General features: G+C 37.3%; 1 protein-coding gene across 1 annotated transcript; it reads right to left on the bottom strand.

Moving 5' to 3' along the window:
* Positions 1 to 1847: 1847 nt before the first annotated feature.
* LOC105446323 (multiple epidermal growth factor-like domains protein 10) lies at positions 1848 to 17699 on the bottom strand. Its single transcript, XM_030979672.1, has 12 exons — positions 17676 to 17699; positions 17012 to 17116; positions 13941 to 14045; positions 13404 to 13508; positions 11818 to 11922; positions 6557 to 6588; positions 6215 to 6242; positions 5759 to 5790; positions 5396 to 5423; positions 4865 to 4985; positions 3649 to 3705; positions 1848 to 2026 (listed from the first exon to the last, which is right to left on the bottom strand). The coding sequence occupies exons 2-12, from the start codon at positions 17055 to 17057 to the stop codon at positions 2020 to 2022; spliced, it is 666 nt and encodes a 221-aa protein (XP_030835532.1). The 5' UTR covers positions 17058 to 17116; positions 17676 to 17699; the 3' UTR covers positions 1848 to 2019.
* Positions 17700 to 18165: the final 466 nt, after the last annotated feature.

The raw sequence follows: 18165 nt of genomic DNA, 5'->3' as shown, positions 1-18165 counted from the left end.
CATTCGATAGAGCTTAATCAATAAAGCCTAGCAACTCCATCCGGTTACGACGAAATTTGTACAAATCCCCTTAAAGGGCAAGTCCACTCCAAAAATAATTTACTTTCAAAAGAAGTATACAAATCAGACGAACCAAGCATAACAAGTTTGAGCAAAATCGGATAACAAATAAGGAAGTTTTGAATTTTTAATAACATGAAAAACTTTAAAAATCAGGAGATAAATTTACAACACACTCATGAGTCTGTGACTTCATTGCATTACTATTCACTTATTGTTTTCTTTATATCGATAACATATCAGTACACTAATATAAAGTAATTTTTTTAGTAAAATCATTAAAAATGTGAATTTTTATGAACTTTTTAACCAAAAATCAATGATAAAATAGTTTCAATAGTTTCAAATAGTATCAATTCTTAAAAGTTCCTAAAAGATTGTGTGAAATGTCATGCACGTAATATGAAACAAATCATATAAACTGGGCAAAGACATGAGGAAATCAAGTTGTGGGGGATAAAAAGGGAACTTAATGGGATAAACATATATAAAGCAATTGATAAATAGTGAGGCAAAGACGTTATAAACTGAGAACCAAGTTTGCAATTTGTGTAGTGATTTTCTATGTTCTATAAAAACTGTTGTTCATACTTTTAATAAAAATCATATATTCCATATTAGTTATCCGTTTTTATTCAAATTCTTTTGCTCTGTTTCTCTTGTTTTTCTGCATCTATTAAAAGCAAATTATGTTTGGATTGGCTTTAGCCTTTAATGCCTATCTGCACTAGTTTGGCCAGGAGGTATTAGACCTTCCTGCATGGTCACTGACAAGTGGTTATCTCATCAAATCAGCCCTTAATCAACATAATAAAAGGGGACCATGAGGGGGGGGGGGGGTCGGTCACCACTTAGGCATTGTTTGCTTTATAGAGGCCGCAAGTAGCTATAAGTAGTGTAGTAGGGCTTTAAGAATATTATTGGCCTGATAGTCCTTCTCTTGGATATATTTTTGCTCTATCTCTATCCTCTGGAATGTTTCCTAATTCGCTTAAAATTGCGAAGGTTATTCCTATTTGCAAAAAAGATGACCTTACCTTTAAAATTAAGTATTTACCGTCTAATATCATTGTAACCGAGCATTCCAAAATATTTTGAAATAAATAATAAACAATGTAATATTTGCATTTCTAACTAAATGCGACCTAATAAATGGAAATCAATTGGGCTTTAGAAAACAATTACTCCACCGATCTTGCCCTGCCCCAATTATATGATAATATTAAGAATACTTTATGCAATGGTGAACATGTCTACTTATGGACCTAAGTTAGACCTTTAATACTTAAGATTAAAGAATTTTAATACACACGTTACAAACATTATGGTATCAAAGACAACACACTCCCCTGGTACCAAGACTACTTATCTAATAGAAAACAATTCGAATGACACAACTCTAAATCCTAATACTATCAACACATAACATGTGCCACACCCCTAAAGATCCATCCTAGGCCCACTTCTATTTCTCATTTACATCAATAATATTTCAAACTTCTCTACTAATCTGACATATATACGCTAATCATACTACTCTCTTTCGTTTTCATTCCGAGCTTGATGCACCGGTAAATTAAATCAACATTAGGAACAATTTCACATGCAGGAACAAAATTGATGGAATAGCTTAATCTAAAGAAACAAGTTCAACATTTCTCCGAGTGATCATTGACGGAAACCTAACTTGGAAACAATAAATAACAAGATATCGATACCACCGTATCACGAGATGTAGGTATTTCATTCAAACTTAAGAACATTTAAAAAAAAATTGTCTAATAGCAACGAAACGATTTCTAGAATCAAAAAAAGGAAAAAGAAATACAAATTATGAAAAGTAAAAGAGCTCCCCAAAAGTATCGACAAGTTTATCTGCCCATGCACGAGATTAAAATAACCCAGTAGCTATGTCCTCACTCTTCGTTCCACTCGCCATTTTGAAGTTTATTGCCGAGACTAAGCACTGTAGAGAAAGAGAAAGAGAGACGAAGAAAAATGACCAGTTATAATTGAGTAGGGCGTATCATAAAGATATAACACCTACATACACTTTCAAAATGCAACATGGTACACAGTTTCATTTCAGAAGAAACAATTTATAGCTTTCATGACATTGCTTATCTTAAATTAAATTAAATTACAGAGCGGCCAAGTGCAGAATGGAGAAGAAAAAAACTTTTATTAGTAAAGATTTTTTGTTAAATATACTATGTCCTTTTTGCAGCCAACGTCAAATTCTGTAGAACTTAGCAGGAATTATGAATTCCTCATGTATGCCCTATCTGTAAAATTTAAACGTTAGCAGTGTCCTAATATTCAAATTATGCAAGGAAACCTGTTTACTCGCTAGACTTCACTGTCAGACACTATTGAGTGACTGACAGGCTTTTTTCTTCCTTGGTAATAACATACATAACATGATCTGTAAAGGGTACATGAGCATTTGTCTACATCAATAACCCACTTCTTGTAATGGCCAAAATTAAACTGACTGAATCTTTGCGCAGCATAAAACATACGACCTGCGGTACAATGGTCTGAAAATCAGAATATTACTTAATGGATCTATAGCTCTTAAGTAGATTCGACAACTAATAGTCGTTATTTTCCCACTTAAAGATATGTTCAAGCCCCCTTTTTATAGGGAAGTTCTAAATTAGTATTACCATTCAAATGCCGTTGGAATTTAATCTTTTCATTTTCTGGGGCCTGCAAATGGGGACAAAGTACCTTTAATAATAATAATAATAATAATACATGAGATTTATATAGCGCCATTATCCATTTTAATTAAATGCTCAAGGCGCTTAAGGAATAGTCGATTCTTTTCAGCTTTTATATCAAGTTTAATGAGATTTAGGAGTTCCGGTAAAGACGAAGATTAATGTGTGAGCTTCCTAATCCTCTTTATTTCAACCTAGAACAATACCCACGTAGAAGAAATGTGCCCCCGTATAATAATAATAATAATAATAATATAATAATAATAGCCTAATAGTCCACTCCAAATTTTATTGAACCGAAACGGATTTTTTTTTTGCCCAATTGATCGTGAGCCCGGCAGCCACTGAGCAGCGCCAGATCGACGTTGCTCTATCCCTTACTGTTGAACGCCTAACAAGGTAGCAACAACTCCCATCTTTTAACGTCTTTTGGTATGACGCGGCCGGGGTTCGAACCCACGACCTCCCGGTTGTGCGGCGGACGCTCTACTGACTGAGCCAACACTCCGGTTTTTTTTATTTTTTTATTTTTTTATTTTTTTATTTTTTTTAATAATAATAATAGCAGATGACTAGTAATAGCTAAGGTGTTCGACCCAAACGGTTATGACGAATGTGCGTGTAGTCCCGTATACCCATTTCCGTGTTAGATGTAGTGATAAGCGCATCCTTATTAACGTTATCATTATCATTATATATTAGTACATGTATTATCATTATTTGTTTTATTATTGTTATTATTGTTATTATTATAATTAATATTGTCATTACTATAACTATCATCTAATAACTATATTTAATCAACCTTTCACAATGCCACTGCTTGACACCAGTTCTCAGCTGTATGTCTAAAAGAACTTACTCGACGTAGGTAGGGTTGTCATGAACTTCAGCCTGGTCTGTTGAAGGGTTTACCTTCCTAATACAAGAAAACAAAAGTAAGAGCGATATTAGGAGTTTGAGGATGAAAGGAAAGGTTATCATAATAATGAAAATGAAGTAAACAAAAAAAAACGGGATAATAGTAAATAATTATGTGATGGAGTTGGGTGAAGCTCGCGATAATTACAAGACAATTTTTCTGGGTGACCATGTGTATCCCTTGCGGTAATTTCCTACGAGTTTCTATCATTAACACGGTACTCAACAAATTAAACTTAACGCTAATCCGAAACCAAACCTACAAGCCAATTACAACCCTAACCCCTACCCTCTACTTTAAGGAAAATAATATTCTGGTTTGACAAAGAGCTTAAAACACTTACGATGTCTTTATGCCCTTTACAGGTCTCAGGAAACTACAATGAATGTCCATCGTTACGGACACCAATCTATTTACTGGATGGAGGGTAGCAACAGGGGCGTACGCAGGGGGGGGGGGGGGGGGGTTGGGGGTTCGAACCCCCCCCCTTTGGTATTTTTATGTATGTAAACCCCCCCCCCCTAAAAAAACCTAAACCCCCCCCCCCCCCCCCCTTTGGTTTTTTTTTTTTTTTTTTTTTTTTATTATTTAAAAAAAAAAAAAAAAAAAATTATACCCACGGCTAACCTAAATAAGGTGACCTAACCCCCCCCCCCCCAACGACAAAAAATGTCAAATTATGAAATTTCGAGACCAAAAAAAAAAAAAAAATGTGTCCGCTTTGCGATTTTTTTTTGACCTCCAAAAAAAAAAAAAAAAAGTGTCCGCTTACCCCCCCCCCCCCCTGCGTATTTTAAATATTTTAAAACCCCCCCCTTGAAAAAATCCTGCGTACGCCCCTGGGTAGCAATGTTTATTAATTTCTTGCTATATAGGACGTTAGTGCCTGGCTATGATTCGGCCCCTCAACCCTTGGTTTGAGAGAGATGACAAGTTAATGAACCACTATACCATGACACCTCCACATATCGGAGCACCCTCTTTAAGAGGCCCTGTACAAGGACACATAAATGTAGGTATAGCTGAAATCCCATGATGGCAAAGACTTCTTGAAAGTCAACCTAAGGCATTGTCAATAGCTCTGTCTATCAACAATTGAAACGTGCGAACATGTTTTGTAGGTGTCTTTGGCGCCAACAAAATTAATGCAGCATACCTCGGTGGTGGACGTTTCTTCAGTCCGCAGATCAGAACGACGACAAGCACGATCAAAACGATCAGAACGATCAGAAGTACCGATCCCCCATATATTCCGATGATCGCAAGCGTCGAAAGAACTGTAGAGAAAGAGGATTGTTTGTTTCATTCTTGACATAAAAACTTCGTACATGGATACAGTGCGACTAAGCAAGACGAACTTAAGAAGTACTGGTATTTGTATTTTATCTAGCCTTCCTAAGCCTAGTTGGCAACTAAAATACTCCCTGTTAGCTAGATAAAGAAGTATTTGTCAAACCTCACTAGGTTTTACGTTACAACTAGGTCCTAGGTCATGAAGCCTACTTGGTAACTTAAAGGCCCCCATGTTGAAGAATTCGATGAGAGGCTTCATTCTGATATCATATGCACTTTGACATCCCTCATTTGACTTTAATTACATTTATGTAGGAACATTTGTGGGGGATTGCTTGAGTTTTCCAGCACGCGTCTGTGTGCATGTATTCTTCAGAAGGATGTTATCCTTTACCTGACAATGGAGCTTGACTCGAAGGTTCCTGAAATTTAAGAGAAACGAATATCATATATTTCATTTACTTCATCTTATTTCTACAGTCCAAGAAAATCATTGCGATCATCATGGCATACGTGGATATTATTAAAATTACCTATTTTTATGTTTACAAATTGTTCTCAATGGAGGAGATCATGTACTGATTATATCGGTAATCGTTCTGTATTGTTTTACTTTAGCTTGATGTTTAATTTGATATGTCAAAACAAATAGTTTTTATTTGACAATTAAAACGTGAATAATATATTTGCATTATTTCATCACTCTATTCGGATGAGAATGATACACTGTACAAAGATAAGAAGATTGATGACTCACTATTGTTGCCTCAGTTGTCCTATCTGAAATACCTGTGAATGGGATAACATTATATAAAATGAGATATGATGAGAACAAATTATAATATTTCAGTATTCGTTCCATGATTACACATTTCTCTATTCTAGGGATTTGACCAGGCCCATATTCATAAAGCCCCTATCAGCCAAGTTGGCAACTGAAATGCTCTCCGTCAGCTAATGCAAGAAGTTTTTATAACCTTACTACGTTCTAGTTTGCAACTAGGTCCTAGGTCATTAAAGCCTACTTGGCAACTTACTGGCTTCCATGTTAAAGATTTCGATGGGAGGTCTCAATCTGATATAAAATGCACTTTACTCCATGATTTTACTCTAATTATACAAACATGCAGGTTGGTATTTGAGGGAGTGTGTGTTTGTGTGAGCCCGCAAGCTTCTGTGTGCATGTATTATAAAGAAGAATATAATTTTTTACCTGATGTTGGGGCTTGACTAGTAGGTCCCTGAAATTCAAGAGAAACGAGTATTACAGATATTTCATTTACTAAATCAAGTTCCAATAAAGTCATTTAGATTCTTATAGTATTCATGGAAATCATTAAAAGTTTGATTTTTACGAATTATTCACGGTTGGAGGATGATGTGTAATGATTTTGACAATTTGTTATTGTTTTTACTTTCTTGGTTTATTTGATACGTCAAAAAATGTAATTTTTCATGGTAGTCATTATTATTTCATATGTGCATTTTGCACTGCATAACATCGTCACACTATACGAATTAGAATGATATAAAGATATGGAGATTGATAACTCACGATTGTTCCCTTAGTTGTCGTATCTGAAATACCTGTGAATGGAATAAAAATGAGAAAAAAATTACAATATAACAGTTTCCGTACCATGCACTCTTAATGTCAGCGAGTAAATTGTGCCGAGTAAAACAAGTTGAGTAACAAAATGAGCAATTCAGTACTCAAGCTGGAGTAAGACCTTGATTTTAGTGGTACTCGTCACCCGAGTAATTTGTTACCTTCGATAAAGAGAAAATCAATGACTCAACATTGAGTACGAATTTCGTTTGTATCAATTTTGAGTAAACTACGGTTGGGTATTACGCTGCGGCAGGTGATAAATAAATCAACATTGATCTCTTACCCGAATTTACCTCGGGTGCGAGTGAAAGTTGGATCGATGGAAAGTGCAACTAGCTGTCAATATGCATGTGGCACCTGTTCTACACATTTTTACATAATAGCAGCTGTATGTTCCTTTGTCTACCTAAGGAACTGGATATTTTGTACTCTTTCATTGTCCGTCATGTGCATGTCTCGTGCATGCATGTGCGCGTGCAGAAAGATGCGAAAGAACTGAGATACACTCTTAGAAAAAAGGGTGCAAAAAAGGGTGCAAAATAAGAGTTTGCACCCTTTACATAAAAATGAACCCTATTGAAGGAAAAGGGGTTAAAAAAAGGGTGCAATATAAGATTTTGCACCCTTCCCACAACAATGAACCCTATCGACCAAAAGAGGGTGCAAAATAAAAGTTTGCATATTGCATGCATATTCATGATTACTTTCCACGTGTTCACATAAAAATACATTTATCATGATTTGTTAAGCAAATTATGACAATGCACATCAATTTTTTGATTTTGTATTTTCCTTTGGCAATCATTAACCAATATATTATTTTGTCTGATCATGTTACAATTACATTCACGTTTTAGCAATAGATATATTGATTATATGATTACTAACCAAGAAACATCATGCATGTTTAATATGTATTTGTGTACGAGCAAATTTTACCAGTATTCCTCGATGATGGGTGCAGGATTGCACCTTTTAAAGGGTGCAGGATTGAACCCCTAAAGGTGCTGCTATTGCATCGGTTTGCACCCCTAATGGAGTAAAAACATGTACTTAACTTAGTACATGTTTTTACTCAATATTGATTGAGCAACTAAGCGTTACCCAGAAAACATACTCAATAATTGAGCAAAAAAATCGCTCAAACAATTTGAGTCAAAACATGTACTCGTTAATTGAGGAAAATTTGGCTCAACTCATGAGCAGTTTCTTACTCGACATGAGTTGATTACGTTTCTACCCAGTACTGAGTAAAAAAGGAAACCGCTAAACAAAGAGTAAATATTGAGTAAAGGTTGACTCTTTCAAACTGAGTAGAGATTTAGTCTTTTATTGAGTAATATTTTTACTCAACAGATGGGTAGATTTGTTACTCAACACATGCTGAGTAAAGTTTACTCAAAAGTCGGGTGGTTTCCTTTTGACCACCCAAAAGAGTAACATTTTGACTCAAATTGAGCAGTTTTTTTTTAGAGTGTGGCTACACCTTTCTCTATTTCTCAATTTCTTCCCAAATTTCGAGTTAAAGTATTTATAGATATAGAAACTATCTCTACATCACTAGTTGGCTACTAATTATTTCATCACCCATGAAAGAGAAAAAACTGTGGTCCGAGTGTCATAGATCTGGGAGAGATAATTTAATGTCATGGAAAGGGAAGGAGAAAGAAATGTATATTTCAGCACAGGATTAATCCACAAGACGTGATTGTGTTGTGATGCGGAATAGTTTAAGAGCTATAGATTTTCTTATGCTATGTTTACACTATGTTCCCGGCGGCCACGGCAGCACCGTTTGCCCGAAACGTAGTGCGCCGTGGGATTTTGGCAATATTTTTCTCTGTGTTCAAGTTTTGTTAGGTCTTGTCAAGTTTTCTCACGGTCTTTCACGGTATCCGTGACGGGCCGTGCGGGGAAAGTGGCTGCTGAGTCCCGGAGGCTCCAAGGCGCACTACGGTTCGGCCCCGGTCTTCCGCGGATGCCAGTACATTCCCTCCCGGCCCGTCACGTTCTGATGGGGTCCCTCACGTTTCTCACGTTATGATCAAGGTCTGACACGTTTTTCACGTTCTGTCAAGGCTCTCTACGGATGAAATGTAGACGCCGGGCAGTACTGGAGCTCGGTTGTGCCCACGGTATAAAAAGAAGGTCTTCCAAGCAGTAAAGTGCAGCGTAGCATGCTGCTGGAGGAAGTAAATGTTGAGCTCCTTCTCATCCTCCGTAAAGGTGGTGACGACCCTGTGGGCTGCCCTCTTCCAGGCTGGTGCGTCTTCCTCAGCCTCCCCAGCCTCCTCAGCCTCGGATTCAGGTTCCAGTTCAGGGACCGGGTTAACAGCTGCAGCATGCTCCTCTTCATTGGCGGGGGTGAACGGCGAGGGTCTTCAGGCTGTTCCTGCTACCATGCACCCTGGGCTGCAGGCAAAATGTGGCAAAATGGTACAAAATGCGCAGCAACCGTGAAGCAACCGTGACAAAACGTGCACTAAACGTGGCAGAACGTAACAAAACTTGAAAAGACCGTAAGATGCCGGGAAATGAGCTGGCTTCCCGTCCCATCTCTAAGTTTTGTTACGGCCTACTAAGGACTGTCACGTTGTTCACCCCGTACGGCCTACTAGGTTTCTCATCCGCACCGTGAAGGTCCGGTCACACAGATGGTGGTGATATATAAGTAATTATTTGGTCTTTTAAGCACGTATATAATCGATTGGTTTCACAGGTTATCCAAGGTTGATGGTAATAATCACGTTACTTACACCGGCTAATCGTCTTATTGTTCTGTCCGTGAATCTCTGGTTGTATTAAATTAGTAATTCTGAGGTGTCTTAAAACACCTTTTTAAATGGTGGTCAAGGTTGCCATAAGTTCCGCGGTAATGATCTCGTGACTCAAACGGATTATTAATCTAAGCTGGGCATCCGTGATTTTTAGGTGTGAAAAATTAGTCATTATTATGTGTCTTAAAACACCTTTTTAAATGGTATCAAAGTTACCCAAACTTTCTTGGTGATGATCACGTGGCTAAAACTATCACTAACGCTTCACGTGTTTCTGAGACGCGATTCTAAAACGTCTAAAGAATGTGATAATTTCGTTTATGAAAATGTAATTTCATAACCAAACATAAACGGGAGTATAAGGTTTACAAACCATGGTCTCCAAGGTAGGGATAATATTATAATGGTGATAGTGTAGTGACAATTGCGTGATATAGTGTACGTGTGTTTTTTAGTGACGTATTACTGTTCGGACACTCGTGTTATTCTAGCGATTTCCAGACGTTTTCCAGAGCATTATCATTACATATTTCTTAAACGAATTATTTAGATAGAATGATATGCCATTTTAAGATTGACTTCTTTTTAATTTGTGCTCCCCCACTCCCATCTAAAAGTAAAGGTAATTTCCATACAACACTTGGTACCTTTGCAAGGGACACATTCCTTCATGTCAATGGCCCCGTTGTGTTTATCAAGGTTATAGTGTATACAAACTTCGGGAAAATACTCTAGCATCGATCTCTTCTGATAAACAGTAAAAAAAAAATGAATGATACAAAAAAAGAAAACTGAGAAAGATTTGTTAAAAAAGCTAGAAGAAGAAAGAGAGAGAAAATGAAACTGAGAACAGGTAGAGAGAGAGAGAGAGAGAGAGGAGATGCAAAAATGTAGTCAAATCACAAGTTCCTCCGTACTCGTAATCCGAGTCCACGGCGCAGGCACCTATAGTGAGCCATGTATTTTCGTTAATACTTATGTGATGGTTTATATTCAAGTTCTTTTAAAGACAATAAGGACGACGATAAAGTAAAAGAACACGATGATGTTGATAATTTTAGAGAGGCATCGACTCTACCACCACCAGGCCATCACTGGTCCATGGCACAGTCACGATGAAGTCACGAACGAATACCTTATTTGGTGATCGAATGGAGAGGCAAAACCTGAGTTGAGAGGTAAAGGCCCGAATTCACAAAGCAAGGTTTGAGCTCAGACCAAGGTTTGAGCTCAAACCTCCTTTTGTTTCGCCAAACCTCCTTTTGTTCTTTACAAACCAGGTTTGTAAAAAACGCGTAAAACGCGTTATATGACGTACGAAAACTAAGGTTTGTCGACAAACCTCCTTTGTGAATTCGGGCCAAGAGGTTTGAAGAAATCTTACCTGTTTCACAGGTTGTACCAGTGTACCCAGTTGCACACATGCACATCAATGTAGTCACATCACAAGTTCCTCCGTACTCGCAATCCGAGTCCACGGCGCAGGCACCTATAATGAGCAATTTATTACCGTTAAGACTTATGTGATGGTTTATATTTAAGTTCTTTTAAAGACAATGAGGACGACGATAAAGTAAAAGAACACGATGATGTTGATCATTTTAGAGAGGCATCGACTCTACCACCAGGCCATCACTGGTCCATGGCACAGTCACGATGAAGTCACGAACGAATACCTAAGCTCTCCTGGTTCCTTCTGACTCATCAATATTCATTAGTCCGCCATAGGACAATAACTTTTATAAATGTAATGCTTCCTGGGAGAAATTTCAATTATTTAAACATATTTGTGGCTTAAACCCAGTAAATAAGATCAATTGATCGATCTGTATTGAAAAACAAGTTTTAAAAAATCTTTGAACCAGCGGGACTTGAACCTGCATCTACTGCTTGCCGGGCAGCGACTCTACCACCAGGCCATCACTGGTCCATATGGCACAGTCACGATGAACTAGAACAAATACCTAAGCTCTCCTGATTCTTTCTGACTCATTAATATTTATTAGTACGCCATAGGACAATAACCTTTATAAATTTAATGCTTCCTGGGAGAAATTTCAATTATTTAAACATATTTGTGGCTTACACCCAGTAAATAAGATCGATTGATCCATCTGTATTGAAAACGAGTTAAAACAAATCTTTGAACCAGTGGGACTTGAACCTGCATCTACTGCTTGCCGGGCAGCGACTCTACGACCAGGCCATCACTGGTCCATGGCACTTTTGTTTGATAATTAAGCTTTATTCCACCCTTTTGTAAGTGTTAAAGAGAAAATGTTTTAAAAATAGAGTTTCTTTTTCAGTTCGTTATAGGAATGAAGTAATCAAGGCCACTGCCCTAAATTTACAACGTGTCTTTTATTAGGTGATCGAATGGAGATGCAAAACCTGAGTTGAGAGGTAAGAGGTTTGAAGAAATATTACCTGTTCCACAGGTTGTACCGGTGTACCCAGTTGCACACATGCACATCAATGTAGTCATATCACAAGTTCCTCCGTACTCGCAATCCGAGTCCACGGCGCAGGCACCTATAATGAGCCACTTATTATCGTTAAGACTTATGTGATGGATTGTATTCAAGCTCTTTTAAAGACAATGAGGACGACGATAAAGTAAAAGAACACGATGATGTTGATAATTTTAGAGATAACATCATTCATAACGACTCTGATGATGATGATGAAGATGGTGATAATGAATAATGATGGATATAATGTCTATATACCAAGTTAACTTTTCTGTTCTAATTTTCTAATCGAGTAGCATTCCCGTCTTTCGAGATATTGAAAAAACATCAGGCCAAAGAGGCAAAAATACGTTAGTGACAGCATGAAGTTTGTATAGCGATAGGACCCGAGGAAGACTTATAATAATCAACCATTGCATTTTTGTTCGACAATTAAGCTTTATTCACACTTTTGTAAGTGTAAAAGAGAAAATGTTCTAAAAATAGAGTTTCTTCTTTAGTTCGTTTTAGGAATGAAATAACCCAGGCCACTGCCCTAAATTTACACCGTGTCTTTTATTTGGTGATCGAATGGAGAGGCAAAACCTGAGTTGAGAGGTGAAGGCCCGAATTCACAAAGCAAGGTTTGAGCTCAGACCAAGGTTTGAGCTCAAACCTCCTTTTGTTTCGCCAAACCTCCTTTTGTTCTTTACAAACCAGGTTTGTAAAAAACGCGTAAAACGCGTCATATGACGTACGAAAATCTCCTTTGTGAATTCGGGCCAAGAGGTTTGAAGAAATCTTACCTGTTCCACAGGTTGTACCGGTGTATCCAGTTGCACACATGCACATCAATGTAGTCAAATCACAATTTCCTCCGTACTCGCAATCCGAGTCCACGGCGCAGGCACCTATAATGAGCAATTTATTACCGTTAAGACTTATGTGATGGTTTATATTTAAGTTCTTTTAAAGACAATGAAGACGACGATAAAGTAAAAGAACACGATGATGTTGATCATTTTAGAGAGGCATCGACTCTACCACCAGGCCATCACTGGTCCATGGCACAGTCACGATGAAGTCACGAACGAATACCTAAGCTCTCCTGGTTCCTTTTGACTTATTAATATTCATTAGTCCGCCATAGGACAATAACTTTTATAAATGTAATGCTTCCTGGGAGAAATTTCAATGATTACAACATATTTGTGGCCTAAACCCAGTAAATAAGATCGATTGATCGATCTGTATTGAAAAACAAGTTAAAACAAATCTTTGAACCAGCTGGACTTGAACCTGCATCTACTGCTTGCCGGGCAGCGACTCTACCACCAGGCAATCACTGGTCCATGGCACTTTTGTTCGACAATTAAGCTTTATTCAACCCTTTTGTAAGTGTAAAAGAGAAATATGTTCTAAAAAAAGAGTTTCTTCTTGAGTTCGTTATATAAATAAAATAATCAAGGCCACTGCCCTAAATTTACACCGTGTCTTTTATTTGGTGATCGAAAGGAGATGCAAAACCTGAGTTGAGAGGTAAAAGGTTTGAAGAAATATTACCTGTTCCACAGGTTGTACCGGTGTACCCAGTTGCACACATGCACATCAATGTAGTCAAATCACAAGTTCCTCCGTACTCGCAATCCGAGTCCACGGCGCAGGCACCTATAATGAGTCATTTATAATTATTAAGACTTATGTGATGGTTTGTATTCAAGTTCTTTTGAAGACAATGAGGACGACGATAAAGTAAAAGAACACGATGATGTTGAGCATTTTAGAGATAATAGTATTTATAACGACTCTGATGATGATGATGAAGATGGTGATATTGAATAATGATGGATATAATGTCTATATACCAAGTTAACTTTTCTGTTCTAATTTTCTAATCGAGAAGCATTCCCGTCTTTCGAGATATTAAAATGACGTCAGGCCAAAGAGGCAAAATACCTTAACGACAGCACGTTCGTCGGTTCGTTATAGGAATGAAATAATCTTGGCCACTGCCCTAAATTTACACCTTGTCTTTTATTTGGAAATCGAAAGGAGATGCAAAACCTGAGTTGAGAGGTAAGAGGTTTGAAGAAATCTTACCTATTCCACAGGTTGTACCAATGTACCCAGTTGCACACATGCACATCAATGTAGTCAAATCACAAGTTCCTCCGTACTCGCAATCCGAGTCCACGGCGCAGGCACCTATAATGAGTCATTTATAATTATTAAGACTTATGTGATGGTTTGTATTCAAGTTCTTTTGAAGACAATGAGGACGACGATAAAGTAAAAGAACACGATGATGTTGAGCATTTTAGAGATAATAGTATTTATAACGACTCTGATGATGATGATGAAGATGGTGATATTGAATAATGATGGATATAATGTCTATATACCAAGTTAACTTTTCTGTTCTAATTTTCTAATCGAGAAGCATTCCCGTCTTTCGAGATATTAAAATGACGTCAGGCCAAAGAGGCAAAATACCTTAACGACAGCACGTTCGTCGGTTCGTTATAGGAATGAAATAATCTTGGCCACTGCCCTAAATTTACACCTTGTCTTTTATTTGGAAATCGAAAGGAGATGCAAAACCTGAGTTGAGAGGTAAGAGGTTTGAAGAAATCTTACCTATTCCACAGGTTGTACCAATGTACCCAGTTGCACACATGCACATCAATGTAGTCAAATCACAAGTTCCTCCGTACTCGCAATCCGAGTCCACGGCGCATGCACCTGTAATGAGCCATTTATTATCGTTAAGACTTATGTGATGGTTTAAATTCAAGTTCTTTTGAAGACAATGAGGACGACGTTGAAGTAAAATAACACGATGATGTTGATCTTTTTAGAGATAACAGTATTTATCATGACTATGAGGATGATGATGAAGATGGTGATAATGAATAATGATGGATATAATGTCTATATACCAAGTTAAATCTCATGTTCTAATTTTCTGATCGAGTAGCATTCCCGTCTTTCGAGATATTGAAATGACGTCAGGCGAAAGGGGCAAAATACCTTGGTGACAGCATAAAGTTTGTAAAGCAATAAGACCCGAGGAAGGCTTATAATAATCAACCTTTGCATTTTTGTTTGACAATTAATTTTTATTCACACTTTTGTAAGTGTGAAAGAGAAATTGTTCTAAAAAAAGAGTTTCTTCTTGAGTTCGTTATATAAATAAAATAATCAAGGCCAATGCCCTAAATTTACACCGTGTCTTTTATTTGGTGATCGAAAGGAGATGCAAAACCTGAGTTGAGAGGTAAGAGGTTTGAAGAAATCTTACCTGTTCCACAGGTTGTACCAGTGTACCCAGTTGCACACATGCAGATCAATGTAGTCAAATCACAAGTTCCTTCGTACTCGCAATCCGAGTCCACGGCGCAGGCACCTATGATGAGCCATTTATTATAGTTAAGACTTATGTGATGGTTTATATTCAAGTTCTTTTGAAGACAATGAGGACGACGATGTAGTAAAATAACACGATGATGTTGATCATTTTAGAGATAACAGTATTTATAACGACTCTGATGATGATGATGAAGATGGTGATAATGAATAATGATGGATATAATGTCTATATTATACCAAGTTAAATCTTCTGTTCTAATTTTCTAATCGAGTAGCATTCCCGTCTTTCGAGATATTGAAATAACGTCAGGCAAAAGAGGCAAAATACCTTGGTGACAGCATGAAGTGTCTATAGCGATAGGACCCGAGGAAGACTTATAATAATCAACCTTTGCATTTTTGTTCGACGATTAAGCCTTATTTACACTTTTGTAAGTGTGAAAGAGAAATTGTTCTAAAAAAAGAGTTTCTTCTTGAGTTCGTTATATAAATAAAATAATCGATGCCAATGCCTAAATTTACACCGTTTTTTTTTTTTGGTGATTGAATGGAGATGCAAAACCTTAGTTGAGAGGTAAGAGGTTTGTAGAAAGCTTACCTGTTCCACAGGTTGTACCAGTGTACCCAGTTGCACACATGCACATCAATGTAGTCAAATCACAAGTTCCTTCGTACTCGCAATCCGAGTCCACGGCGCAGGCACCTATGATGAGCCATTTATTATCGTTAAGACTTATGTGATGGTTTGTATTCAAGTTCTTTTAAATACAATCAGGACGACGATGAAGTAAAATAACACGATGATGTTGATCATTTTAGAGATAAATGTATTCATAACGACTATGATGATGATGATGAAGATTGTGATAATGAATAATGATGGATATAATGTCTATATACCAAGTTAAATCTTCTGTTCTAATTTTCTGATCGAGTAGCATTCCCATCTTTTGAGATATTGAAATAACGTCAGGCCAAAGAGGCAAAATACCTTAACGACAGCACGTTCGTCGGTTCGTTATAGGAATGAAAAGATCTTGGCCACTGCCTTAAATTTACACCTTGTCTTTTATTTGGTGATCGAAGGGAGGTGCAAAACCTGAGTTGAAAGGTAAGAGGTTTGAAGAAATCTTACCTGTTCCACAGGTTGTACCAGTGTACCCAGTTGCACACATGCAGATCAATGTAGTCAAATCACAAGTTCCTCCGTACTCGCAATCCGAGTCCACGGCGCAGGTACCTATGATGAGCCATTTATTATCGTTAAGACTTTTGTGATGGTTTATATTCAAGTTCTTTTGAAGACAATGCGGACGACGATGAAGTAAAATAACACGATGATGTTGATCATTTTAGAGATAACAGTATTCATAACGACTCTGATGATGATGATGATAAAGATGGTGATAATGAATAATGATGGATATAATGTCTATATACCAAGATAAATCTCAGGTTCTAATTTTCTAATCGAGTAGCATTCCCGTCTTTTGAGATATTGAAATAACGTCAGGTCAAAGAGGCAAAATACTTTAGTGACAGCATGAAGTTTGTATAGCGATAGGACCCGAGGAAGACTTATAGTAATCAACCTTTGCATTTTTGTTCGGCAACTAAGCTTTATTCACACTTTTGTAAGTGTGAAAGAGAAAATGTTCTAAAAATAGAGTTTCTTCTTCAGTTTGTTATAGAAATAAAATAATCAAGGCCAATGCCCTCAATTTACACCGTGTCTTTTATTTGGTGATGGAATGGAGATGCAAAACCTGAGTTAAGAGGTAAGAGGTTTGAAGAAAGCTTACCTGTTCCACAGGTTGTACCAGTGTACCCAGTTGCACACAGGCACATCAATGTAGTCAAATCACAAGTTCCTCCGTACTCGCAATCCGAGTCCACGGCGCAGGCACCTATGATGAGCCATTTATTATCGTTAAGACTTTTGTGATGGTTTATATTCAAGTTCTTTTGAAGACAATGAGAACGACGATAAAGTAAAATAACACGATGATGTTGATCATTTTAGAGATAACAGTATTCATAACGACTATGATGATGATGATGATGATGGTGAAAATGAATAATGATGGATATAATGTCTATATACCAAGTTTAATCTTCTCTTCTAATTTTCCAATCGAGTAGCATTCCTGTCTTTTGAGATATTGAAATAACGTCAGGCCAAAGAGGCAAAATACCTTAGTGACAGCATGAAGTTTGTATAGCGATAGGACCCGAGGAAGACTTATAGTAATCAACCTTTGCATTTTTGTTCGACAACTAAGCTTTATTCACACTTTTGTAAGTGTGAAAGAGAAAATGTTTTAAAAATAGAGTTTCTTCTTCAGTTTGTTATAGAAATAAAATAATCAAGGCCAATGCCCTAAATTTACACCGTGTCTTTTATTTGGTGATGGAATGGAGATGCAAAACCTGAGTTAAGAGGTAAGAGGTTTGAAGAAAGCTTACCTGTTCCACAGGTTGTACCAGTGTACGCAGTTGCACACATGCACATCAATGTAGTCAAATCACAAGTTCCTCCGTACTCGCAATCCGAGTCCCCGGCGCAGGCACCTATAATGAGCCATTTATAATTATGAAGACTTATGTGATGGTTTGTATTCAAGTTCTTTTAAAGACAATGAGGACGACGATAAAGTAAAATAACGCGATGATGTAGATCATTTTAAAGATAACAGTATTCATAACGACTATGATGATGATGATTGAGATGGTGATGTTGGATAATGATGCATATAATGTCTATATACCGAGTTTAATCTTCTCTTCTAATTTTCCAATCGAGTAGCATTCCCGTCTTTTGAGATATTGAAATAACGTCAGGCCAAAGAGGCAAAATACATTAACGACAGCACGTTCGTCGGTTCATTATAGGAATGAAATAATCAAGGCCACTGCCCTAAATTTACACCGTGTCTTTTATGTGGTGATCAAATGG

Source organism: Strongylocentrotus purpuratus, unplaced genomic scaffold (assembly GCF_000002235.5).
Source record: "Strongylocentrotus purpuratus isolate Spur 01 unplaced genomic scaffold, Spur_5.0 spur5_scaffold_10, whole genome shotgun sequence".
NCBI classification, from domain to species: Eukaryota; Metazoa; Echinodermata; class Echinoidea; order Camarodonta; family Strongylocentrotidae; genus Strongylocentrotus; species Strongylocentrotus purpuratus.
Note: the sequence above shows the minus strand (reverse complement) of the source record. Positions and strands in the feature narration are given on the sequence as shown.